Below are 24,177 nucleotides of genomic sequence, written 5' to 3' on the forward strand. Positions count from 1 at the left end.
TACCCACCTGGTCTTCCGACGCTTTCCGCCATCATTCTCTGATTCACTGAGCTCCTCGCTCACCCCGGACTCTGCACTGGATGGTGACTTCTTAAACTCTGAGTCTGTGGAGCCATCGCTATCTACTGCCATACATCAACATCAAGGTCACTGATTGGTCTCACAAGTAAATACTTGTTCTTCACACACACATATATCCATATACATATTAGTGGTGTGTTCAAAATATTGATATAGCAATATATTGTGGAGGACTTCTTTAATATACATCTATCCATACGGAGGTGTCAGTATCAATATTGCACATTCATTCATAAGGTTTCCTGGAGCATCTCTGAAAGCTCCTTCTTATTGTGCACATTTCGACCAGTCACAGAAACATTATACGGGACACACACACACACACACACACACACACACACACACACACACACACACACACACACACACACACACACACACACACACACACACACACACACACACACACACACACACACACACACAGAGAGAGAGAGAGAGGGAGAGAGAGCTCTGGAAAAAATTAAGCGACCACTGCATTTTTTTTTTTGTCTGAAATCATCATCTCTTAATGCATGACAGCCAATCCATTCCAGCATCTGTTGAATTCTTGCGCCAGGTTGGAATAAAGTCACCTAAGAACAATGTGAAAGACTGGTGGAGAGCATGTCAAGATGCATGAAAGCTGTGATTAAAAATCAGGGTTATTCCACCAAATATTGATTCCTGAACTCTTGCTAAGTTAAAACATGAGTACTGTGATGTTTTAAAATTAACATGATCTTGTTTTTCTTTGCATTACTTGAGGTCTGAAGACATTGCATCTTTTTTGTTATTTTGACCATTTGTCATTTTCTGCAAATTAATACTGTAAATGACAATTATTATTTGGAATTTGAAAGAAATGTCAGTAGATTATAATATGAAACAAATGTTCATTTCACTTAAACACATACCTATAAATAGTAAAATCAGAAATACTGACAATTTTGCAATGTGTTTTTCTCCAGAGCTGTATATACACATATATATTGTATATACACATACATACAGACACATATATACATACTGTGTCTGTCTCTCTCTCTCTCATTTTACCCCTCCCAATACACAAAAAAGACCTATTCAGAACAAACCTCTTCGCCTGTCTGACTTGGTCTTGGCCCCCTTTGTATTCTTGTCTTTACGAGCGGCTTTCTCGTCTCCTGATTCAGCCTCACTCAGTGAAAGTTTATGACGAAGCAACTTGTGGCGTCGACCGCTCTTCTTCACCTCCACATCAGAACCTGAGTCTTTTGAATCCTCGTTGTCTTGAAAGAGAGGGACAGCGTGAATATTCAGAGTTTAATCGGCAGATCTTACGAAACGTTTGCTACCTTCTGTGTCGTTGTCGTCATCCTCATCATCGTCGTCGTCATCTTTCGCCTCTTGAACTGTCTTGGAGGACTTTTCTTCCCCTTTTTCCTCACCTTCATTATCAGAGGAGCTTTCCGAGGATAAGCTGGACTTAATTTGAGCAAGAAGCATTTTCTTTGCAATTCTTACAAGAAAAGAGAAAAAACAATTAATATCATTACAATGTCAAACCAATACACACAAATGGTCATAAGCAAGTAAATGAGTAATAATTGCTATTATTAGCAATTATTACTCATGAGGAAAAGGAAAGCTGCTCTTTTTGAATAACCTGTTCTCAAGATCATCGATGTCGTCTTGTCCGCCAGCCATTTCATCTCCTACACAGGAGACACAGGTGCAGTCAGAGGGAAGCACAGGCAAGTCTGATAGGCTCTGTGACCTCTGTATTACCTGAGGACTGATGGAAGTTTCCTCCACCTCCAACCAAGTTATCCTCCACAATGGGCTTGATCTTTTGCTGGTCGCTGTCCTCGCCAGAGTCCTCTTCGGCTTGCTCCACTTCCTCATCCTCGCTCGAGGACAACTGCAGCTTGGAGGCTACCTTGGAGGAGTGCTTTCCTTTCCGCTTCTTTTCGTAAGATCTTCTCCGATCGGCTGCCTTCCTCTCGGGTGAGTTTTTGCCGTCCTCTTTTGCTTTATCTTGTTTCTTCACGCGGGTAGATCGTCGCTTGCCTGCACCCACTTTACTGTTGGTGTCCTTGTCATCGTCCGAATTGGAGGAATCTGAGCCATTCCGTTTTGATTTCTTAGAGGTTTTGCTGCCTTTGTTCCCAGCATCTGAATCTGAGTTTTCGGACTTCCTTTTGCGTTTTGAAACTTTGTCGGTCGCCTGTGAAGACACATTGTTTAGTTTAAACGAGCGCTTCTTTGCACTGGCGCTTCCCTCTTCCTCATCTGTGCTGTGGCATTCTGCTGCTTTTTCTAGCAATATGTCAGGAACTTCATCAGAGTCAGAGTCGGATGTCTTTTTCTTTGACGAAGAAGCCTGGCTCTGCTCTCCATCCATGGGTTGGGTACCGGTGCTTCTCCTGGGGGACTTGGTATTGCCTTTACTGTCTTCCTCGGTCTCTGATTCAGAGGAGTCCTTACCCTTATCCTCTGCCTGCTTTCTCAGCGGAGTGGTCTTCACTCTACTGGAGCGACGACTGGGTGGTGGGCTGTTTGTTCCATCTCCTGCATCAACAGGGTCGTCTTTCATCTCCTCTTTGTGTTTTAGCATCTCCTCATCCTTCTCTTTGTTCTTGGACCTGGAAGTTCTTGACCTGCATGTTGTCACGACAGGCACCGGAGTTAGTTTGACAATCAGGTTCTTCACCTTGGGACGGGAGTGCTGGGAATCTGGAGAGTTTCCATTTGACTTTGTGTCAGTGTCTGTGACAGAATTGTTGTCAGTCTGTAACAACATGGCGGAATCTGCAAGACTCTCCACCATCTGAAAAAGCTCTTCAGGGACTGAAGGAGGAACAGCCATAATGTCATGATCGAGGGACATTTCATTGCGTGACAGCAGGTCATCATCACACACTTCGGTTTTAATAATTTTGGTCTCTATAGTTTCCGTTTGGCTGTCCTTCATTGCACTCTCCTTTAATGCACACATATTGTCCAGCTCCTGCTTCTTCTCCGCCTCCTCCTGCTCCTCATCAACTCCCTCTTCATCGTTAACCTCATGCTGCTCCTCATCCGGCTCCGGTTGCTCCTGCTGAATCTCATGCTTTACCTCGTCCAGCTCCTCTTGAATCTTGTGATGCTCATCATCCGTCTCATGTTCTTTCTCGTCCAGCTCTCCGTCCTGTTCCTCGTCAGGCTCCTCAGGCTGCTTCTCATCAGGCTCCTCAACAGCCTCAATCTCATTTGCCACATCATCCTTGTGGCCCTTTTCTACAGCTGGTGCAGCACTGGTGCTTTTTCTGAGTATATGTTGCCCTTCATTTCCATTCTGTAAGTCCATTTTGTTTAACTCCGGCTCCAAAGCTTCCTCCAAAGCCCTGTGGGCTTTTTTCAAATCAGCAAGTACAGCCTTGAAGGCTTTCAAATGCCGATACCTCACAGATTTGTCTTCCTGCTCCTCAGCTGCCTGCTGGATAAACTGGATGAATGTATTGTTCAGACCAGTTGTAGTCTCAACAAGTTTTTTTGCTTTCTTTAAAAGATCTTTGGGTATCTCAATTTTTTTGTAGGAGAATGTTATGGTCCCTGAGCCTTCAGTGTGTTCTTTCCCATTAACAACTGATTTGTGCTCTTTGTCTGCTTTACTCTTGTGCCTCTTGTTGTCACGCTCCTCGGTTTTGTCAGCTTTTCGCGGCTTGAGTGTCTCAAGTTTTTTTTTTTCCATGACACTGTGGCATTTCGAGACAAGATTTTTAAGAGGCTCTGCCCTGCAGACATAGCAATGCCACTTTGAGTTCTCATCAGTAATGGTTGATAACTCCCTTCTTCCCAGGTTGCGCAGGATACATTTCTTGCAGAATGCGTTGTTACAGTAGTCACAGCAGATGAGCTTACCACCTTCAGCGCACCACCTGAGGAGAGAGTCACAGATCGAGTGGATATAGAGGCTTCACTATAGAAGGAATCTGAACATGAAAATGCTTTCATCGAGAAATAGAAGCCAATCCTAAGCGGCCTTCCCTTAAACACTCATCGTGTTACATCTGAATTCACACAGGACTGACCTGTATCCATCAAACAGATGTTTTAGATCATTAGCCAAATGCACTTTGATGTAAATGTGTTTTCATAAATACACTGTACATGTTAATGGTTTCTCATTCCAACACTGTTGGGAAAAATACAGCAAAGGGAACATGTTCTGTTGACTAAGCATAGCGTTATCCTTGAAAATGATGTCACACCTTTGATATCCTGAATATAGGTTAGATTTCTCCTGAATACTGGTTATGCCTAACTACAATAGATACATTTTTATTTTCTGTTTTTTTTCTGGATACCCGTTTTCCCCCCCTGCAACAAAAGGACTGAAGCAGTTTAGTTGACTAAATCTAGGCGTGTACGGTAACTAAGAACAACTATGAGTCAGAAAAATGGTCTTTACGGTGCCAATTTAAATGATCGGCAGACAGACCCCTGGAACAGCCGAGGGCCCGATTTCACATGCAATTCACGGTATCTCAACTGTTTTTATGGTGTTCCTTTGCTGCTGAGTGTGATACTCACTCCCTCTCAAATGTTTAATTCACAATATTCAATAAAAATTTAATGAAATTCTGTGTTATTTGTGAATAACAAAGTCCATGACATTTGTTGTGATTTGGCGCTATATAAATAAAAATTGACTGACTGATGATTAATGACGTGAGGAGGAGATCTCACGCTGGGTCTGGCCGACAGTTTGACTCCAGTATGACTGTGTGCAGCCTTTGCTTGTTTACATTGTGAAATCCATCTTAAATCAAGATGTGTGAAACATATTCAGTGATTTAGTGCTACATCACAGCCGCATTGTCTGCTCTGGGCGCACAGGGGGAAGAGGATGCTGATCCTCATTGAGTCTGATCCGCTGAGAACAAAACCAATAAAACGTATTCACATGTATCTTAGGTGGGAGATATCCCTGACTGATGCATTGAATTTGGGAATTCTGATCATTGTAAACATGGCATGGATGGCAATGCTGGCATGTAATATGGCATGAATTCACTGGCGGTAATGAATGAATGAACATTGCTATTTCCCCCGGTAGACTGTTTCACTGCATTACGGCCCAACCCTCAATAATCAAGTTCATATTTGGTGGCTTTATAAACTCCCAAACTATTTGAGGGTACATTAACTGAAAAGCAAATAAATCAATGGAAAATACTTTTCTAATGTTTCATCAAACAGAATTGCCAGGTTGGCATTGAAGTGTAACGTAAACGAAACAAACATTACATTCCTATTTCAAATGGCTTCTGCTGTATTTTTTTTTTTTTTTTACAAAACCATGTTACCTGCACTGTTCATCCATTCCATCAGAGTCTCGGCTGATGTCATCACTTGTGTAATACTGGTAGCATGACTGGAGTAAAGGCAAATGTGACAGTTATACAGCAGGATTGGAGATTGAAAAGTGAAGTATCATTGTCATGGCTGTGAATATCTTCAAAACAAACACGGAGGTTTACCTTGCAAATAAGTACTTTGAGTACCGGATGCTCATACACAGAGCTGCGCTGAAACTGGTTTACTTGTTTTCCACAGGCTGTGCAGTTCATCTTCTTCTGCAGGGTATCATCTGTGATGGAGACAACAACATCTTCTTATCCCCTTTGTTCACACTTTTCAGAGTCTATGTCTGCTGTCCTGGGGTCCGTTCCAAACAGCAGGTTTCATGAAAATCCTGAGTTTGTCAATCCTGAAATGAGTAAACTCTGCAGAATTATCCTTCTTATTTCAGAGTGACATGAAAATAGAACTGAAATATCATCAATTTGCCTTAATTTCAGGGTTAACAAACTTTTCACACAACCTGCTCTCTTGACCAGGACCCTGGTTCATCTGCATTAAAATAGTACCTGAATGTTTCGGTTTGAAATCCACTCTGAGCTTCACTGTGCCTTTGTCATTCCCAGCTGGCCTCATCACTAAAGTGCCTTCAGACAGAAATCAAATTAACATCACACAGAATAATTCCTTTCAGCTGCAATGTTGTAATCAAAACAACGGAAGGTCACACCTTTGCCTGTGTTACTGTCTGAAGAGGCTCCTTCACTGTCACTCTCAGCAGAGACATCGGATTCGTTCAGTCCAGTGTGCTTAGCTACAGTAGTGGGCTTCCTAAAAAGATGTAAATGCATCATCTTTAGCATCTGTGACTTAAGTGTCTGTGAAACGCAATATCTCTTCTGATAATAGTAGCACATGCCAGAAAACCTCACCTCTTGGTACGAGAAGAGGAAGGCTTCATCGTTTCCTTTGAGTGACCAGGCTGAAGGAGAATTTGAGATGTTTACAGAACAAACATCCAGACAATCATTTCAAAATTAACCTGTGAGTTGTTAAAAGCCTGACAACTCACCTCTCCTGTGTTCTCCGCCATTTGGTCAGGGTGTGATTCAGAGGCAGCCAGATTCATTTTACCTGGAGATACAATCAGGATTTCTTTCAGCTGGTGGATGTGGTCAAATATGATGCGATGACTGACATCCAACTATTTTAGAACACACTGAAATATGTCATTGAATGACGAGACTCCAAATCGCTAGTGAGAGTGTAACAACAGACAAGTGGCTGTAACCAGACGAGCAGTGTCCAAGCTGCGGATGCCGCCGTTTATTTTTCCGTTTTGCGTCATCACAGCGTGCTGCTTACCGCTGGATGTTTGCCATTAGTCGAGGTATCTTTTAGCCGTTTGCTACTCATCAACTAATTCCCAAACCTAGTGTGAGTCGAAATCATCGGGAAGTCCCCGGACAGCACCATGCAGTGCTGCATTGATTGCCAGCTGGGGGGGGGGGGGGGGGGGCTGCAAAATGTTTTGTCAACACACCAACTCCAGTCAGACGCGGATGCCAAGTTTATCTTGCTATCATTAGCAGGTTTAGCCGCCACGGTGTGTACACAACTATCGGTCCGCCTTCCATGTCTCACGTTGCCCCGGAAATCTTGCCATCCGAGCGGTGCAAGCAGGCTCTGATGCATGGGCATGCACTGAAAAATGCATGCCTGGGCCTCCCTTCCTTCCGACGGTACCATGACAGGAACCTACGCGCCAGACTGGCACAGTCTCCGAGTATGCAAAGTAGGAGAGCAGCATGAAGCTAGCTCTATCCGAATCTGCATGTTTTTGTCCGGTAAATGCATTCCCTAAATAGTACGTGACGCTGATAATCATACCGCAATGCACACGTGAAGAATGGGTTCTTCGTTCCCACGGAGTTGAACATTGCCGGCTGCGCAGCTAATAGCCGCAGCTAGCATAGCTCGCTACATAGCAATAGCCACTAATGGCGAGATCCAGTGTCGGAGGGAACGTTAGCATAGTAATCAATGCACAATTGACTTTTGTCTAACCACATTAAACACTGTTCTTACCCGCTGTTCATCGTCGTCATTTCTCGATAAACAGAGCAGGTTGTGTGTTTTGGTACAAGGTGTCCAGATCAGGTCACTCTGTGGATTTTCGGTATTGCGGAAGCGATAAAAAGCCACAGCAGACTCAAAATACTCCGGTCAGGCGAGACAAAGCAGGGAGACCATCTTGCCGGATGGCTGTGGACGCAGTAAAATGGCGCATCGAGCCTAAATCCTGTGAGCTCTGCTATTGGCTGGAAGCTGCAGCTGAGCCTCCAGAGCACAAGGAGAGGCGCTGGGTGAGTCTCAGCGGTGGGTGAGCAAACCCGCAGGTGTTCTCATGGTGTGTTTGCTGTGGTCAACTTGGATTCACTTTTTAGTTATTTCTTTTTCATTTTCATGTACCACATTTCATTTGTAAAACAACGGCCTAAGACTTTTTGTCGAAGTGATTGAATGATGAACGGATGAACTGATGTCTCCCACCACTTTTGACAACGGGAGAGGGGTTGGCGTCTGTTCCCACCACCGCATGCACATTCCTGTAGATGAACAGACAAAACTTCAAATCTGTCCCATCACCTAAAAATTGCGACAACAACAACAATAAAAAAAATGATGCAATGTCAACAGCAACCAACTTTCAGTAAAAGATTACTTTGGTTGCAAGACATTTTCAGGCTGTTTTAAATCGAAAACCTTGACAGTCACACATCAAGGCCTGAGTGGGACGAACTTCTCTCTGATGGCTGTGGAGTTTATAGGCAGATACCGTCCATTCCCTGTGCAGGTAGCTGCTTGACGCAGCACAGATGAACCAAATGAACCTTTCTGCGCTGGTGTCTCGTCTTCTGCGCCAGCTTGCTGTTGTGCCAAACTGCTGGAACCGACTTTTATGGCAGCTTCTGTGTGTTTACACGTGTAGCAGCAAGAAAACATTTACAAGCATTGTTTCTTTCAAAGAGCTGTTCAATAGAGTGTTGCGTTATATGTATTTATTTGATAAAACTCAACTGTGAGTCGGTTCTCATCGTTCATTCAAAAGAGCTGTTCAAATGATTTGAACTCGTTTGATGACCATATATATCAGATATGTAAGACAAAAGTATTTTGTCTTACACTTTTCATTAACATTTAACACTTGAAAAACAGATATATGCCGCATTACGGAATAACCCGCCTGTACAGATTGGGAAGAAAGCTGTTTTTTGGAAACAATGGTTTGCAACGGGAATATGTGACTTAAGTGACTTATTTGTGAATGGAGAATTTATATCATTTTCAGAGTTAGTGGAAAAATATGACTCAGAAGAAAAGGGCAACTTCTGGAGATATCCGCAAATTAAACAATGTGTCAGAAAAGGGCAATTTACACATGGGACAAACCCTGTAAGGGACTTCCTAGAACTGCCAGAGATAGAACACAGAGCAGTGGTGTTTTATCAGGATTTCAGCAGACTAAACAAGGATCTGTAGGTGTTTCATGTGGCAGAGAGATCTGGAATGTGAACTCGGTGAGGAAGAATTGAGGAGAATAATAGCAAACCCCGAAAAACACATCAAGGAGGCTAGAGGGAAGTGAACCAATATGCAGTAAGTTAATACATAGATTTTATTTCACCCCCTCGAGACACCATAGGATGGGTTTATTACCTGATAACCCCTGTTGGAAATGTGGAACAAACATAGGGACTTTCCTACATTTGCTATGGGAATGTAGTTGACGTAGAGCCATTTTGGGTGAAAGTCTAGCTAAGATTATGCTTACTGGGTGACCAAACATGGACGTGTCAAAACATGATTTTAACATGATTTGTAGTTGTAAAGATCGGGATGGTCACACCAGCCCAGAATATCATCATGATATGAAAAAAGTACATATCCACCAGACTTCAAACTGAATCTTACGCTTCACTTTAGCAGAGTTATCAGACTGATGAATGATGATAAAACTCTCATATAGTTGATTAAGATGGCTATATTTAGGTTATTTTTGATTATATTTTATTTCCGTTTTCTTTTCATCTTGTTACCACAGGTAAACATTTTAAAGGGTTTTTTTCTTCTTTCTGTCAAACTTTCCTCTTCCCATTAATTACTGATTGCTAAACCTGCAAGTTTGACTCAGGTTTCCACTGTGCCCACACAGAGCAGATACTTTCATGACAGGGGAATGAGGTGTGATGCTGAAAGTTTAACCACTGGAAGTTTAATCACTTGCTGGTGTCATCATAGATCGTATCAATTTTGTCTGTGATGTTTTAGTCCCACACATCTTTCGCAAAAAGGTCAGTAAGTTGAATAGGTCATCCTAAAAAGACTTCTCAATCAACTTTCCTGTCTTTATATTTAAGAATGGAGTACATGACGGTGGCCAGCAGTTCTTAATGAACACTTCACTGATAAGCAGTTGACTGGTAATTTCTTGGTAAAGATAGTGAGGAAGGCCATGACTCGAGTGGAACTTCTGACAAAAAAATCAGATATACATCTTACTCCTTATATGGTGCCTTCCTCTAAGTGAGGAAGTGTCGGCCTTTAAGGTCAATATAAGCAGCAACACTTCAACTCTTTACTCAACCTGAGAATTAGTGTTGGCTAAACCTTCTTGGAAATATGAAGATCTTGTACCGTCAAAGTCTGGCACTGATGCTGTTGATCACTATGATCCATGCGGTATCGCGCACCAACTTCCGTTTAGAACCAATGCTGAGGAACATTCTCGACGAAGCAAAGAATGCGTCCAGTCAGCCGGTGAGAAACATAAATGTTTTGTGTGATGGCCTGTTGGTTGTACAACAAACTGACCTATTCATATCTTCTCACTGCAGCTGGAGGGTGTATCTGTGCCATGGAAATCGGCACCAGACGGGACCACATGTGGGGTAAGTTTGAGACATCAAGCATGTATTGTAACTGTTGAACCTTGTTTCAAAGCATTTTACAAAGCAATATGAAATTCACCGCCTCTCATCACTAATTGTGATGACTGTCTTCACAGAAACATTTCTTCTGTTTGGCTGAGAAGGCGCTGAGAACCACCACACATTTCAGCACATCATCGAAACTCACCCGTCTCTTGGCTCTTTACAACAAAGGGGTAAAAAAAAAAAAAGAAAATATTCACACTTTTTAGTCCCTCCCAAAGCACAATTAAGAGAGATGCTCAGATTTATCAGCCAAAATGAACTGACCTTATTGTCTGCCATTAATGATACTCTCTGAACTATTGTGTGCTGATTGGTTATTTTCCAAAAAAAATCCCAAAGAAACACTTGGGGAAAAAAAATATGACAAAAGCCATTTTTGGACATTTTTGCTTTTTGCAAAATCAAAAATGTCTGTCCAGTCCCAAAAGTTTCCTTGAGTTCTGTGTTGACTGATCATTGTAAATTAAACCTGTCCTAATCCTTTGTTTCAGACAAAGAATGTGAACTGTCATCTGAACACTACACAGACAAATCTGCTGCATAAACTGCTGAAGGACATCCAGACGTGTGCAGTGAAAACTAATTAGCATCCATGAAAAATGGGTTGTGTTGAGAAAGTCACGTGATGCTCATAATATATTCATATTTATTCAAATATATTTATTTTAATGTCTCATGTTTTAAATAATTGGTATTTATATTTCAATAAATTATTGTGAGAACGCTTGTCTTGTGCTGCTGTGTCATTTTTCACAATACAGGACATGACTACTGATCACTTTATGACTATTACTGAAATTACAGATTCACACAAATAATCATTCACAATGACAATTAATAGAAAGAAAGTACAAGCGTGTGAGGTAAAACGTGCATGATAATTTAATAAATAAAATATACAGGGATTTGGTGGATGTAAACATATGACATACATCATGAAACAAAAGTTTTCCTCCACTAAAAAAACACAAAAAATTAAATTATCTTCACAATATCGTACTAGTGTATTATACTGAGGCATAGATCATGTATCTCAATATTGAGTGTTCTCAAAAATTTTAAAATAAAAAGATGAACAAATTACACTAATCTAAGAGGTGGCCGACACTCATGCTGCTATGTTTGTGACCTAACTGAAAAAGTGCACGTTTCATGTACATATTTAAGACTACATACTCTTTCCTCGGCACGTTAGCGGAATTTTCTCTGTATTCATGAATTATTTTCCTTTCCTCAAACGAGAGTCATTTGTTTTATTTCAAGTGTGAATTCAGCTTTGACTAGAATTCAGCTGTGTAGTGTACAGGTCACTGTCAACCTTTTTTTTTTTTTTAAATGTTGGTTTTTCATTTGCATGAAAGCGGTGCAACAGTAGTCGAGACTGTGAGTCATTCAGTATATTTAACACCACTTTAACAGTATACGGATTAAGTTTCTAGTTCATGACTGATATTTGTAACATTCTGTAACTAATTTCAGAGTGTAGCAAGAAAGATAAACACACTGATGTTGGCATTAACGATTTACTGATAGCAGTGTTTACGTTAAAAAAAAGGCTGCTGTAGGTCGTCAAGGAAGTTAGAAAGTATAATACAAATACCACATTCTTCTAAGCAGCAGACCTTAAATCCAACCTAACCCAACAGCTCTTTCAGTGTTGAATCTGTCAGATATACAGTGAATATAGGTAACTTTCCACCAGTACATTATGCAGACAAACTGACATCTTGTCCTCCAGCGGGTCCGAGCTGCAGTGAAGCAATCACTGCAGAAGGGAATCGACCACAGCCTCTGGCTTTGTAGATCTTTTTCTGTGTGAAGATAAGTAGATAGATGTTATCAATGAGTGCCGGAAGCTTTCAGCCTCATTTAGTGGAGGTAAAAGTACATGTACCGATAATTGTGAAAAGAACAGCCCTGAAAAGAGGTTTTTACATGTGGAGTGACCAGAACTTAAAAATATTGTATTTTTAGCATTTTCTTTGTGGTGTAGGGGTATTTTCTTAATCCCTCATTAGTATTAACAGAATGACTCCAAAGCAGGTAATTCTTTTTAGAACATCCTGAAAGGTCGTGATTCCTACAGTCCTCCTGAGTGCCTGATAGAAAAGCACATGCTGGATCAAGTCTTAGCTAAACAGTTAACTTAACAATATAATGATACTAAAAAAGAAAATTGAGTTTTATGTAGCTAACATTCTAAGGATCAATACACATCCTGGTATTGGACCACGTGGCAATAAGAATAGACTGGACTCACGCAGTGATGCTGAACAGAATGGGGAGTTACAGACCATGTGCGGTCTATGTGACAATTACCTCCGACCAGTCTTAGGTCTGCCACTCTTGCCACTTTTAGAAGTTTTGGGCCTTTCTAGTTTCATCAGTGACTGTCGCATGCTCTCCTCAGTGTAAGCCAGATACACATGGGACAGGTCCACCTCAAAAGGCTGCAGGAAGCAGGGACAGAAAAGAGAACATATGATATTGTGAACAAAAGCAGTCATTACCTAACAACATGACTGAAAGAAAGAAAAAAACCCACATCTTTCTCCTTTTTGTCTGGGGCAGGAGTCTGTTTTCTCATATTGTTACCAGTATATGCCACACATTTCTGAAACATACACAATCAAAGTAAAGCACACAGATTAGTCATAGATTCGCTAAAACAAATTCCAATTGAAGTTAATCTACACAATAAACCAGTACTCTCACCAGCTGCCACTCTCCAATGTCATCATTCCAGTGCACATAATGCTCTATCATCTCCTGCACAGAAGAACAGAGAAAATGTCAAACCCAGAAACAAGGACAGATGAGCTCACTGCTGCAGACACCTAAACCAGATTGGAGCCATCACACAACTCTGCTGCCTCGCCTCTCTCCCTGGGTCAGCAGCAGATTTGCATTCCTGGGGAGGTGCAGGTTCGGCAACACACAGGCGTCTATTTGACGCCGAAAAAGAAATCAGGCTTTAAATTGTGACGCTCTGTATCTGTCTGTGTCTTACTTTTATGCATGGAGCATTTCTATCTAATATATGCCAGTAGTCATGATTTTAATCAGTGTTGCCTCTGATGCGTCACATATATTTTTTTGCACTGAGATGTACTAATACATCTCAGTGTACTAAATACATCTAAATGTGTGTACTAAATGTGTGTGATATCAGACCTTGATGTCAAGCACATACGTTCAAGCTGAAGGCTTTAATGTAGGTCAACTCCATATATCTTGGGATGTTTTTCAAAGTGTTGCATATGCTAATTTCTGATCATGTCTGGACAACTGGAATGCTCTTTATGTTTGGGCTGGCCAAACCTCCATCTTGGCTCAATTGGTACAGCATACTATCGTTGAGGTCCGCTGACAACTTCTAGCCATCTCAACATCCAGGCATGGGGAGATTTATGCTTTTGCAGTTGTTGCTCTCAAATGATGAGATGTTATTCTTTTGTTTAAAGTCCTTCCGTCTCTGACTATGAACTGCTGCTGTTCATTAAATGCGCTTATAAAATGAGAGTAAACTGTTCAGCCAGGTGGGACACCAGTTCCTACATACAACCTCCAACCTGTGTGAGCTGCATCTTCAGTGTCTCAGCTTTTTCTGGGTTTATTTTTAAACAGTGAGAGGAAGCGGTGAAACAGACAATGATAAATGCACTCATGGACCTGGTACTCCTGGGGAATAAAGTTGTCTATGATCAGCATCTGGAGTCGCAGTTCCCGGCTGAGCTGGCGGATGTTCTCCAGGAGGCCCTCAATCTCTCTGTGATGCTCCTGCTGTAAATCTGCCATCTGCAGTTCAAAACACAGTCATTTACTTCGTACCCTTGATTAATAACAGCTGACCTCAGCCAGGGATGGGTCAGAGTGACGTTTTAATGGTCTTATACGTCTTCTTATTGGTTTGCGTACTTCTGATTTGGCTGCCATCAGCATGGTCCATACTTTCTTCAGTTTCTTGGTCTTCCCTTGAGCTTCCTCCTGAAGGCTTGTGTACTTCTCTTCGATGTCCAGGCGCTCTTGCTGTTTTGGATCAATGACATTTTTATTCATGTGCTTCTCCCTCAACATACAGTCTGTGATCACTGACCCAACAGAAGCTACGATGTATATAAAGGGCAAAGGTCTCGTTCTCAAAACGCTACATGCTTAATTAAAACAAAGCAAGATGGGAATTCCAGTTTACTGCTTTCAAACTACAAATATTCACAGAAAAAAAACAAGAAATAATGTGATAACATTATTGTTAATGTTGAATGAAACTCCAATAGTACTACTGTTACAGTGTGATAATGACAAACATACTGTATAGACATATCAGATGCAGATCCATTTACTGAGGTACTTTGCAGTGAAGTTTTGCGCAGATCTAATTCTACTAAACATCCTCACCTCTTTCTCCTCCAGCTCTTTCCGAAGCCGCTCCGCCCTCCTGCGGCGTTCTTCTAGTTCACTATTAGACTCCTGCAGGAGTTTCTCCTGCTCCTCAGCTTTGGCCAGAAGGTCTACACCTCCCACAATCACCTTTTTCTCCAAGGCAGACAGTTTCTCCAGCAACAGGTGATGCTCCTGCCTGAGGGGAGGGGAAAGAGAAGTGTTTCAGGTCTGTAATAGGGGATAAGGAGATTGTGTCTCTGTCACACAGTTAAATGTTTCCTTCCATAGACTCACTGAGCTTTGAGCAAGTCCTTCTCCCTCTTCTCAAGTTCTGCTCTTGCCTTGTTCCTCTCTTCTTCTTCCATGTCCAGTTTTGCCTCCAACGCCTTTCTTTCCTCTTCAATCTTTGCCTGCATCTCCACCATCTTGTCTGCGGACACCTTCTTTTTCCCTTGAGAGAGACACAGTGGAATAAAATCACATTTTTAATTTTGGAGGTTCCTTGGCCAGCAATATTTATATTGGATAAAATGATTCCAGTGCAAAATTCCGTCCACTGCTATTTAATACCTGGGTGTTAATTTGTAGAACTTATAATAATACAAACCATAGTCATTTAACATGAGTCAGTCCAGCTGCACATGAGTTTATTTATCAAATCAGACAATTAATTATTTTTGATAATTCAAATATATATATATATATATACACACACACACACACACACACATATATACACATACATACATACATATATATATTTCTGTTTTTTTTAATGGACATGGAGAACATGCCACAGATGGATGGCATTCACACACTGATCCATTGGGACTATTCAGTAAACTTGTAAACTACTGAAAGAAATAATGACGATTTGGATAACTTTTGCTGCTGAAGCAACACCATGTAGATTCTAACACCAACCTCTTTCTTCTTGAATAAAGAGGTGTAAAACACGGCAGACAGGCCGCATTTGGACCGGGAGGAGAAAGAGAGATAAAGAGAGTGATGATATTGAAAGAGTTACGACTCTACAGAGTACCATGTAATTATCAGGAACAGAGGATAGAGAGACAAACAAAAAGCAGTTCTGTAATGACGCAACAACCACAGGAAAAGGAAACAGTGACGAGACATTGAATCAGAATTGGAAATAAAAGTACATTTAATGAAACACGGGGTAGATGAAAGCCTGTTTAGCATTTTCCAAGAGAAGAAGCTACAGCTGGACCAGTAATAAATATGTATCTAATGTATATTTTTATATGTGTTGGGCAAATGTACGTCCATCACTGATGACTGACAGCTGGCATTTACTTTTCTAGCTTTGTTAAACTGTACCAGTGCCCAGTACCTATTAGCCACAGTGAACAACACATTCTGCTAGACAAACTGTGTGGTCACCTTTTACTGATGTGATTGTCATGAACTACAGCTGATGCAGACTGACTGATAAAATAATATGCATGAAAAATACAAGTTCCAGCTTTATTTGAATGAAAAACACTGACAGAGGATCAAATTAGTGACTCTATATATATATAAAAGCAGCAGGGGTCACCAACGCGGCGCCCCACGGGCACCTGGTAGCCTGCAGGGACCTCATGAGGTGTCCACAGGCCTGTTTTAAAAATAGCACTGTGATCAATTGAAAATGAAACTATTACAGAAATTGAGAGAAATAACGTGTTGCATGGTGAAACTTTAGTATTTCTACATTATTAATCACTCTTGATGATTCTAATTCGAGTTAAACTGTGCAATTTTTATATTTTCAGAAGTGTGTATCAAACTGTTAGCTCTTTGGATAACTCTGTACCATCTGTACCATAACTCTGTAACTCTGTACCATTGTAGTAGCTCACAGTTTCAAATGCTTTGAAAACGGGGAAGGTTGCTTCCTGGTGTCAACATGAGTGAGAAAGAAGATGTAGAGAGAGAAGCTCTAGGAACATAAAGCTTAGGCTAAGCATTATGGGGATGTATGCATGCAGATGGCAACTCAACATACTCACGTAGGAATATAATTATTAAAGTTTAAAAAAAAAATTGCAATTTCATCACTAATCAAAAGCTATGCAGCTGCAGTATCAAGATGGGTATTTCCAAGAAATACAAATTAAGTAACCCAACGCTTGAATGTTGATACACTCCCTTACCTCTTCTTCTTCTGCGGCCTTCTCCTATGTCGTCATCAGCTTCATCCATCTCTTCCGACCCGCTGCCGTCTGAGCCAGAGATCTCCTCACCTTAAAAGGCCCCACAAAACATTTTAAAGAGCAGACTTACAAAGAGGACTGTTTTTCAAGTTTCATGATTATTTTCAGTCTGTTCAACTCGAGTGGAAGAGACTCAACACCTTCTTCAAGTTTCTTCTTCAGATCCTCAATCTCCTTCTGAAACTGGCGTAGGAGGGCATCTTTTGGGTCTTCGTTGATTCTGGCTTTGTTCTTGATATTTTTGGCTCGATTAGCATAGCGCAGGGTACTGATGGTCTCATCATAGTTATAGTCAGCTGGACCTATGTTGGCACACTGGTTGGGAAAAATATGTTCTTTAAAATGTGAGGCAGAGAAGGTACATGTCAAAGCCAAGTTCAGAAAAAAACGAATTTGTTGTGAAGTGTGTGTCAAACTTTCACTGTACCATCATGGTCTTGGAGTTTCCTCCGAGTGAATCCTGCAGCAAACGGGTTAATTTGGAGTTCCTATAAGGCACGTGCGTGCTCTTGCCATCCACCAGAGCGGAGATGACATTACCCAGTGTGGAGAGAGAGAGGTTGATTTTGGGTTGCTTCCTTTAAACGCTGACCTGTGGCACCAGTTTTACCCTGTCTCTCTGAACCCTGTGAGCATGGAAGGGGCAGACAGGTTAGTGGTGGTGTGATGTATTGTAAGAGATAAGGCAATACTCAAAAGCTACATTTGAAACTAAACTGTTACTATACATACTGCAAGATCAACTAGATGAAGTTTCCCCCATTCGCACATGCTGGTTCCCATCCACACCCTTCTCGCTGCACTCAATGGTGATTGTGAAGATGGCGTGAGAACGGGAGCTGTGTTCATTCATGTTTGTGGCACCAACAGACCCTAGAAACAACGTAAGATTCAACATTGCTTGTTAATAAGCATTTTATTTCAACTGTAGTCATTTTTTTAAATATTTAGTGAATAAACTAGCATATTCATCATATTCAAGCATTATCTATGAAATGCATGCTTGGCAATATTAATCACAGCCTCTTCATTTTAGGCATGTAGTGTATTTAAAGAATACAATACGAATATTGATTAACTGATCAACTACAAAATAAGTGTAATGGTCATAAATTGTATTATGAGATGTCTTGATTACTTACGGTTTTTATGGCCCAGTGTCATAATCCTGTCCATGTCATCAGCATTGTTCACAACATAACCGGAGAGGTCTTTGATGTACACACCAAACATCTGGTCTTTCTTTTACCTGCCAGGTGAAAGACAGACGTGTCATGGAAAAAGGAGAGATGCAAGTCTACTGAGTTACCTGTTCTATACTTCAGTGATGGAAATATAACTAATGATTTTTGACAGACCCTGTAAAGTGGAATTTATTATTAATCCCTAACTCAGATTAAACTTTTCTCACCTCTAGCCGTTGCATTTGGTCCTTGCCCAACAAGTCCCCGAACCTCCTCATTGTAAATCTCCAGATATGAGACACGAACCAAAAACCTGAAAGAACAGGTAGATAAACGCTGACATGGAGGATTCTACACGGGAAAAAACATGCCAAGTATTAGTTAATTTAGTGTAAATTGAGGAATTATTGTCCTTAATTCTCCTTATTTTTTCATCGACTTAATATTTCAATATTTCCTAAGTGACCACTCTTTACCTAGTGTCGCCCTCTGCCTTGGCAATGTGACCAAAAAATATGAGCAAATGAGTTTTGGGGATTATTCCCTCTGAGCTCTGGCACCGCTCGTACACCCTCCATGGTGAAGGTCTTCCCAGTGCCAGTTTGCCCATAAGCAAAAAATAGTGCCTGAAACGGATAGCAGATTATAAAAGCCACCATCAATAAGAGTAAGCTCAGGAATAACTTGTGTTAATCAAAGATGAAAGTGATCAAATGAAAACATACCACTCAGTTCATACAGTAATATTAATAAACAGATCAGGCAGCAAACTCTTTTCTGAATTTCTGAAAACCAAAACAATCACATTGTACCATTGTAACCCTCTAATACTGAGTCAACGATGGGGCGGGCTGTGAGGTTGTACACGTCTAGCTGTTTGCTGTCTGGTCCGAACACAGTGTCAAAGGTGAAGGTCTTGGGAGGCTCATGGGAAGTCTCCAGCTTGCTGACTGTTATGGTTCCACGGATCTCATCCACAATGACAGCCTGCTTGTGGCCCATCATCTTCTCCTTCTGGTTGAGAGGACGACATCTCACCACCACCTTCACATTGTCGCTGACCTCCTGCTTCTCTGGCTTGTTGCTCTGAAGCATGAAATGAGAAGCCATGAGAAGAGAAAACATGAACATGAAATCCTGATAGTGACTGAAAATATTCGCCCATATTTTATTTAGTTTTTAAAAATGTATTTTATGTTGATATTCACAATACTGATTCCTGTTGCACTTGCACCACAAAGCTAACTAGACATCAATTTTAACTCTACTTTCTCATCTACAGTAGAAGAAGAAGAGAAATGACAAAGTGAATCGTGCATGTCACTTTGACGTTGAAGTTACATCATGACACTTGTCTGTTTTCAGCTACTACGTCGCACCAGGTAGGTCTCAACATTCAGAGGTCCGTTAATTAGCTAGTTAGCCCGCTGTCTCAGCTTGGCTGGCAGTGGGTTGCGAGGTGCGTTTGAAACGTTAGCTTGCTAGCACATCACACAGACAACATATGTGGGAAAAGACAGGTGAACATCCCACGTTATCAATGATTATGGATGAGTAATTCATCCCCGAATATTAAAATCCCCTGTTCCTAATATCCTGACCTGTTATAGATTGGCTAACGAAGCTAAATATTTAGCATCACAGTTGTCAGGTCGGAGGAAGGGAGGGGCCCCTTTGCAAACAAAACAAAAACAAACGTGACGACTTACCGGCATTGCTAGACTGTTGAAGGGCTGTGTCAGTTTATCCAAAGCGGTAAATTACTGTTTGTAATTAATGATGGTCGTCAGACATCGACGCTGGGGGTACAGGCTTCAAAGTCAAGCAGCATTCCCCTGGAACCGCTGCTTCGAAGCTTGCTATGAGGCGTAAAAAACTCACGTGACCACCAATGACGTATGACGCTGCTTCGGTCGCATGAGTGCATCACGTGACTGGTTCATACCAGCCATCACTACTTTACTCACAGTAAACATACAGGTATTATCAATGTACACCAACCCCCACCAAAGTGTGTTCTCCAAACTGGAAAAAAACTGAAAAAATACTCAAAAAATATATTGTTTTGCAATAAAAATGGTTGAATCCCCATCCTATGTACATAATCACAATCATAATCATCATTCATACAAACCAAAGATGCGCTCATATTTTAAGAAATTTCTGTGCTGTATCATGTTTTGCCACTAGAGGTCACAAACGAAGCATTGACTGAACCCATTTTCGGTGCAATTGTTGAAAGTAGTTCGAGACCGTTTTATTGGTTCATCTAAACGTCACTAATTTCGATCATCCGAAAAAATGAAATGCTAAGACACTATCAAATCATCGGAAGCTCACACACCTAATAGCTGGGCAACCGGGAATGTTTGATTACGTTATAGTAAAAATAACAAAATAAAGGACATAATATATAATAAATAAACACCAAAATTTACTTTCTTACAAAATAATGTATTACATTCATTTTGAGTTATAGATAATTGTTGTTGTGGTATTACTTCTCTCGAATTCTGCTTTCCAAACCATTGTAATAGTCAGTATTTCATCCCTTTCTTAAAAACTACAGGCCTGACATCCTCCAGATGTGTCTTGAGTGACCAAATTAGTTTTCATAAATTGGGTTATGGATTTGTCATTACAGTGGGATAGAAATAGGAGAGTCAAAACAGCACATACAGTATATACTAAATGGTCATTACTGGATGCATTCAATAGCATTTATCAAAGTGTCTGTTTTATGATTTTTCTCATAACTCTCATACAAATCGTATCAGCCGATATGGTCTCAGTTTAAAACAATCCTTACTTCAAAGTAAGAAGTCATCGAGACCCTTCAGTTAGCTGAGGGTTAGCCCATTTCTCAAATTAAAGCATTAAACTGCCTTAAAAGCAACAGACAATTAAACTGGCAGTGCACACAAACATCATACAACTGCGATGAACCATTTTAAATCGATATAGTGATATCACTATATCACTATACTAGTATACGAGTATCACTGGAAATATGAAATTCCCCCATAAAGGTCAATGTATTTGTAGAAGCCATGAAGGTAATATGAGGTTTAAATAGTTAATTATTTTGTGGTTTATATTTAGGTTGTTTTGGTTGTTTATATTTTAATATTCATTTGTGTTTACAATCACGTAATTAGGTCACATGGATGTGGGTGGACACCTAGATGATATAATCACCTGTGCACTGGCGAGGGAGAGGGAGGTAACAAAGAAAGAGAGGGTGAGTGAGTGGGAAGCCTCATTTTTTGTTGACCGCTGTTTTGCTTTGATTGCTGTGATTTAATTTCTTTTCTATATTTTGTGCACGTTACCAGAAGTTATTTTCTGCAATAAATGTCATTTAACACATCTTTTCATCTCAGCAAATATCTTTTGGTGCAGCGTGTCGGACAATAGGCAAAATACCCTAACCTCAGCCTCTCAGCGACTTTGTTTCGTATTTTTTTGATAGTGGTCGCTACAGTATTATTTTTCTGTAAAATTAATGAACTTGGATACCTGGATTTGCCTAAAATTGTTTTTGCTTGACCCATGGTGCACCCCTCCACCACCTTTCATCACAGACAACCTTTGCGTTTTCTAACAAAGAAGAAAATGTCTCCATAGACACACCTGAGGCTGTAGGTTTTAAGCACTGGTTTAACTTAACTTCAAGTTTGATTGAATGATTTATGATTTTGTTGCTTCCACATTTTTGAATGCAGGACTTCTGAATTTAATTAAACATTCAGCTATGAATAGTCTAGAAGAATATTTATTATCACATAAGCAGTACATACCATGTGTTTCTAAATAAAGTAGCTTGTTTTCTTTGAAGGTTTTGACAAAGGCACTCACCGATGCAGGGAACAGCCATTAGGGAGGGTTTGTGCAAGATATAATTATCGTACATGTTTGACATACATGCACATACGTAGAAGGACACATGAAGTCAGGAAAAGAACAAATTCTTACTTTTAAGTCTTTTGGCAATTTTAACCTTTACCGTGCACCTCAACACGCATCGATGTTCAGCGGTTTCCGAAGCCGAAACACAGGGAATACCAAAATATAATTTTTAAGATAAGACTGTACAGTCAGCTCAGCCTTTCCAGGGCTTGAAGAACACTACTGTGAAATAAGCCTGTCTGGCCACTGCTCTCTTGAGTAACCAGAACCCGTCCGTCAGGTCGAGGTCTGTGGACAAGGACAAACTCTCCTTGAAGCAGACTGAGTTCAGAGTCTGCCTGGGCTAAATGTGTTGTGGTCACTCTGTGTCTGTGAAGAAAAAAAAAGGAAAACACAATAACTTATCTTTCATTAATCAGGGATCTTCAGTTTCAAGGACAAATGCACAAATCCAACATGCCTGCAAGGGCTGAACTGAGCTGACAGCGCTGTTATTGACGGCTGGGAGGATATTAATTTGTGTGGGTTTGAATTCAGATCTGAGATGGCTGTTTCAAGGCCTTTCCGAAGAGAAGGAGCCTTCCCCCTCTTTCAGAATGATTCCTGGTCCATCTCTTCCTAGTGTGAGTGATGGGGCCCACACTTCTAGTGGAGGGGGCCCAGGGTGGCTGTTGGAAGGAACCTGACTTCCTGAGGACCAGGAGGAAGTTCGACGTCTTGGAGGAGGGGGGTCTTCATCTGTGAGGAACCGCACTGATTTCATAGGCTGGGGAACAAGCAGAACATTGAAGTAATTTATGGCAAAAAAACTTCACAGCAAACTGTATGCTCTAAGTAGAAAGTGAAAAAACTAACTCTGTCCATGTTCTTCTGTGCATCAGGCCTGATTAGAATAGATTGAGGGCCATTGGACTGTTGTCTGTCATGATGAAATATTGCTTCATAAGAAGTACTAAAGTCCCTGTCTTTTGGAACAGCTGCAGTAGGGAGCGCTGGTGGCTCAGTCATCCATCTGCCAGAGTTGGACAAAATGTTTTTCTTCCTCTGTAGGGCGGGTGAGTAGCCAGATGCCTGAACTTGTGCAAAGTGCTGCGAGTTGGACGGAACATTCAAATTGGATGAATGGCTGAACAGGTTGGAGCCTGTAAAAAAATATGAAGGGACATTTTTTGAAAAGGCAAATGTTTTAGGAGGGGGACTGGTTGTTCACTCACCTCTGTGTGGGTTAAATATACGCCTTACGGTGTCCCAGCCTTGTGACGCCCCATAGAAAGATGACTTCCCTCCTCCAGTGGATGACATTGCTTGTGCTCCATTTGGCACAGATGGGACCTGTCCTGTTGACTGTATCGTTCCATCAGTATTTACCCTATCAAGAGCAAGGACCACAGCAGGACTCCTGGCGGCTGCAGGTTTCTTTCCAGCGCCTGTGTTGTGCTGTGAGGAGGCACTAGCTGCTTTGGTCTCTAGGAGTCTGGCTGACGTTCTGCAGGGAGGCAAAGGGAAAGAGTAAACTCAACCAGCATCACCTATCTGACTGCAGTGAAACCCCTTTTACCCCCCTTTAATTCATACATTCAATTTATACTTGTTACATTCATGTATCATCATGAATCAATGAAGTGTTGATGCATGATTAAGGGTTTCTGCCCACAATAAATTATTGTCTGGATTAAGTCAGGGGTCAGAGCCTTTCACCTGAGCACAGGAGTGATGTAGTTGCTGGGCAGAATGCCCACTTTGCCTGTTCTGAGAGACAACCCACGCAGCCAGCCTTCTTTGAACTTTCCATACACTCCCACCATCTCTCCTTTCCTCAGCTCCAGCTCCTCAGGACGCCGTGGCTTATAGGAGTACACGACAGCACACCTAGTCACACAAGGGGGTTTACCTAAATTATTTTCACATACAATGCAGATTTCACATACAATGCAGATTTCAGAATGATCAGTGGCTGGTGGTTGTTGTTTGCATTAGTTCATTATTAATTTGTGAAGATGAGGGGAAAGTGTGACTCACACACTGATTGAGAGCTGCTGTGTGGAGGAGTTTTTGCTGTCTGCGGAGGCTGAATACATTTGGGGGTTCAACAGAGCC

At 41.2% G+C, this 24,177-nt stretch overlaps 3 protein-coding genes across 3 annotated transcripts; all 3 read right to left on the bottom strand.

The window, feature by feature from the left end:
• Nucleotides 1-7: 7 nt before the first annotated feature.
• On the bottom strand, nt 8-6,024 carry LOC144740075 (uncharacterized; the record flags this gene model as incomplete). The annotated part of the gene is made up of 8 exons (XM_078622958.1): nt 5,958-6,024; nt 5,568-5,677; nt 5,394-5,461; nt 1,831-3,962; nt 1,673-1,757; nt 1,398-1,561; nt 1,158-1,331; nt 8-125 (listed from the first exon to the last, which is right to left on the bottom strand). Coding segments are annotated over exons 1-8 (2,918 nt in total), but the record flags the coding sequence as incomplete, so codon positions are not given.
• Nucleotides 6,025-12,147: 6,123 nt separating this feature from the next.
• LOC144740076 (kinesin-like protein KIF3A) lies at nt 12,148-19,886 on the bottom strand. Its single transcript, XM_078622959.1, is given in 22 exon segments — nt 12,148-12,196; nt 12,705-12,835; nt 12,931-12,999; nt 13,101-13,154; nt 14,058-14,183; nt 14,304-14,414; nt 14,784-14,964; nt 15,063-15,219; nt 16,928-17,017; nt 17,128-17,302; nt 17,415-17,555; nt 17,557-17,613; nt 17,720-17,746; nt 17,748-17,860; nt 18,130-18,214; nt 18,216-18,236; nt 18,399-18,434; nt 18,436-18,484; nt 18,648-18,682; nt 18,684-18,790; nt 18,978-19,257; nt 19,881-19,886. Coding segments are annotated over 22 exon segments (2,100 nt in total).
• Nucleotides 19,887-22,268: 2,382 nt separating this feature from the next.
• LOC144740077 (E3 ubiquitin-protein ligase SH3RF1-like) lies at nt 22,269-24,158 on the bottom strand. The gene is made up of 6 exons (XM_078622960.1): nt 24,100-24,158; nt 23,779-23,949; nt 23,295-23,566; nt 22,936-23,222; nt 22,641-22,846; nt 22,269-22,449 (listed from the first exon to the last, which is right to left on the bottom strand). Exons 1-6 carry the CDS (start codon nt 24,156-24,158, stop codon nt 22,269-22,271), a joined length of 1,176 nt encoding a protein of 391 aa, XP_078479086.1.
• Nucleotides 24,159-24,177: the final 19 nt, after the last annotated feature.

The sequence above is a fragment of the Lampetra planeri genome, unplaced genomic scaffold (assembly GCF_965212315.1).
Source record: "Lampetra planeri unplaced genomic scaffold, kcLamPlan1.2.h2 scaffold_1883, whole genome shotgun sequence".
Classification (NCBI taxonomy): domain Eukaryota; kingdom Metazoa; phylum Chordata; class Hyperoartia; order Petromyzontiformes; family Petromyzontidae; genus Lampetra; species Lampetra planeri.

Coding starts and splice junctions, on each gene's coding strand:
- LOC144740077 (XM_078622960.1), bottom strand. CDS start 24,158: ATGTATTCAGCCTCCGCAGACAGCAAAAACTCCTCCACACAGCAGCTC. Junction 23,223..23,294: donor TATATTTAACCCACACAGAG/GTGAGTGAACAA, acceptor ATTTTTTTACAG/GCTCCAACCTGTTCAGCCAT. Junction 22,450..22,640: donor GGCTCCTTCTCTTCGGAAAG/GCCTTGAAACAG, acceptor TTTTCTTCACAG/ACACAGAGTGACCACAACAC.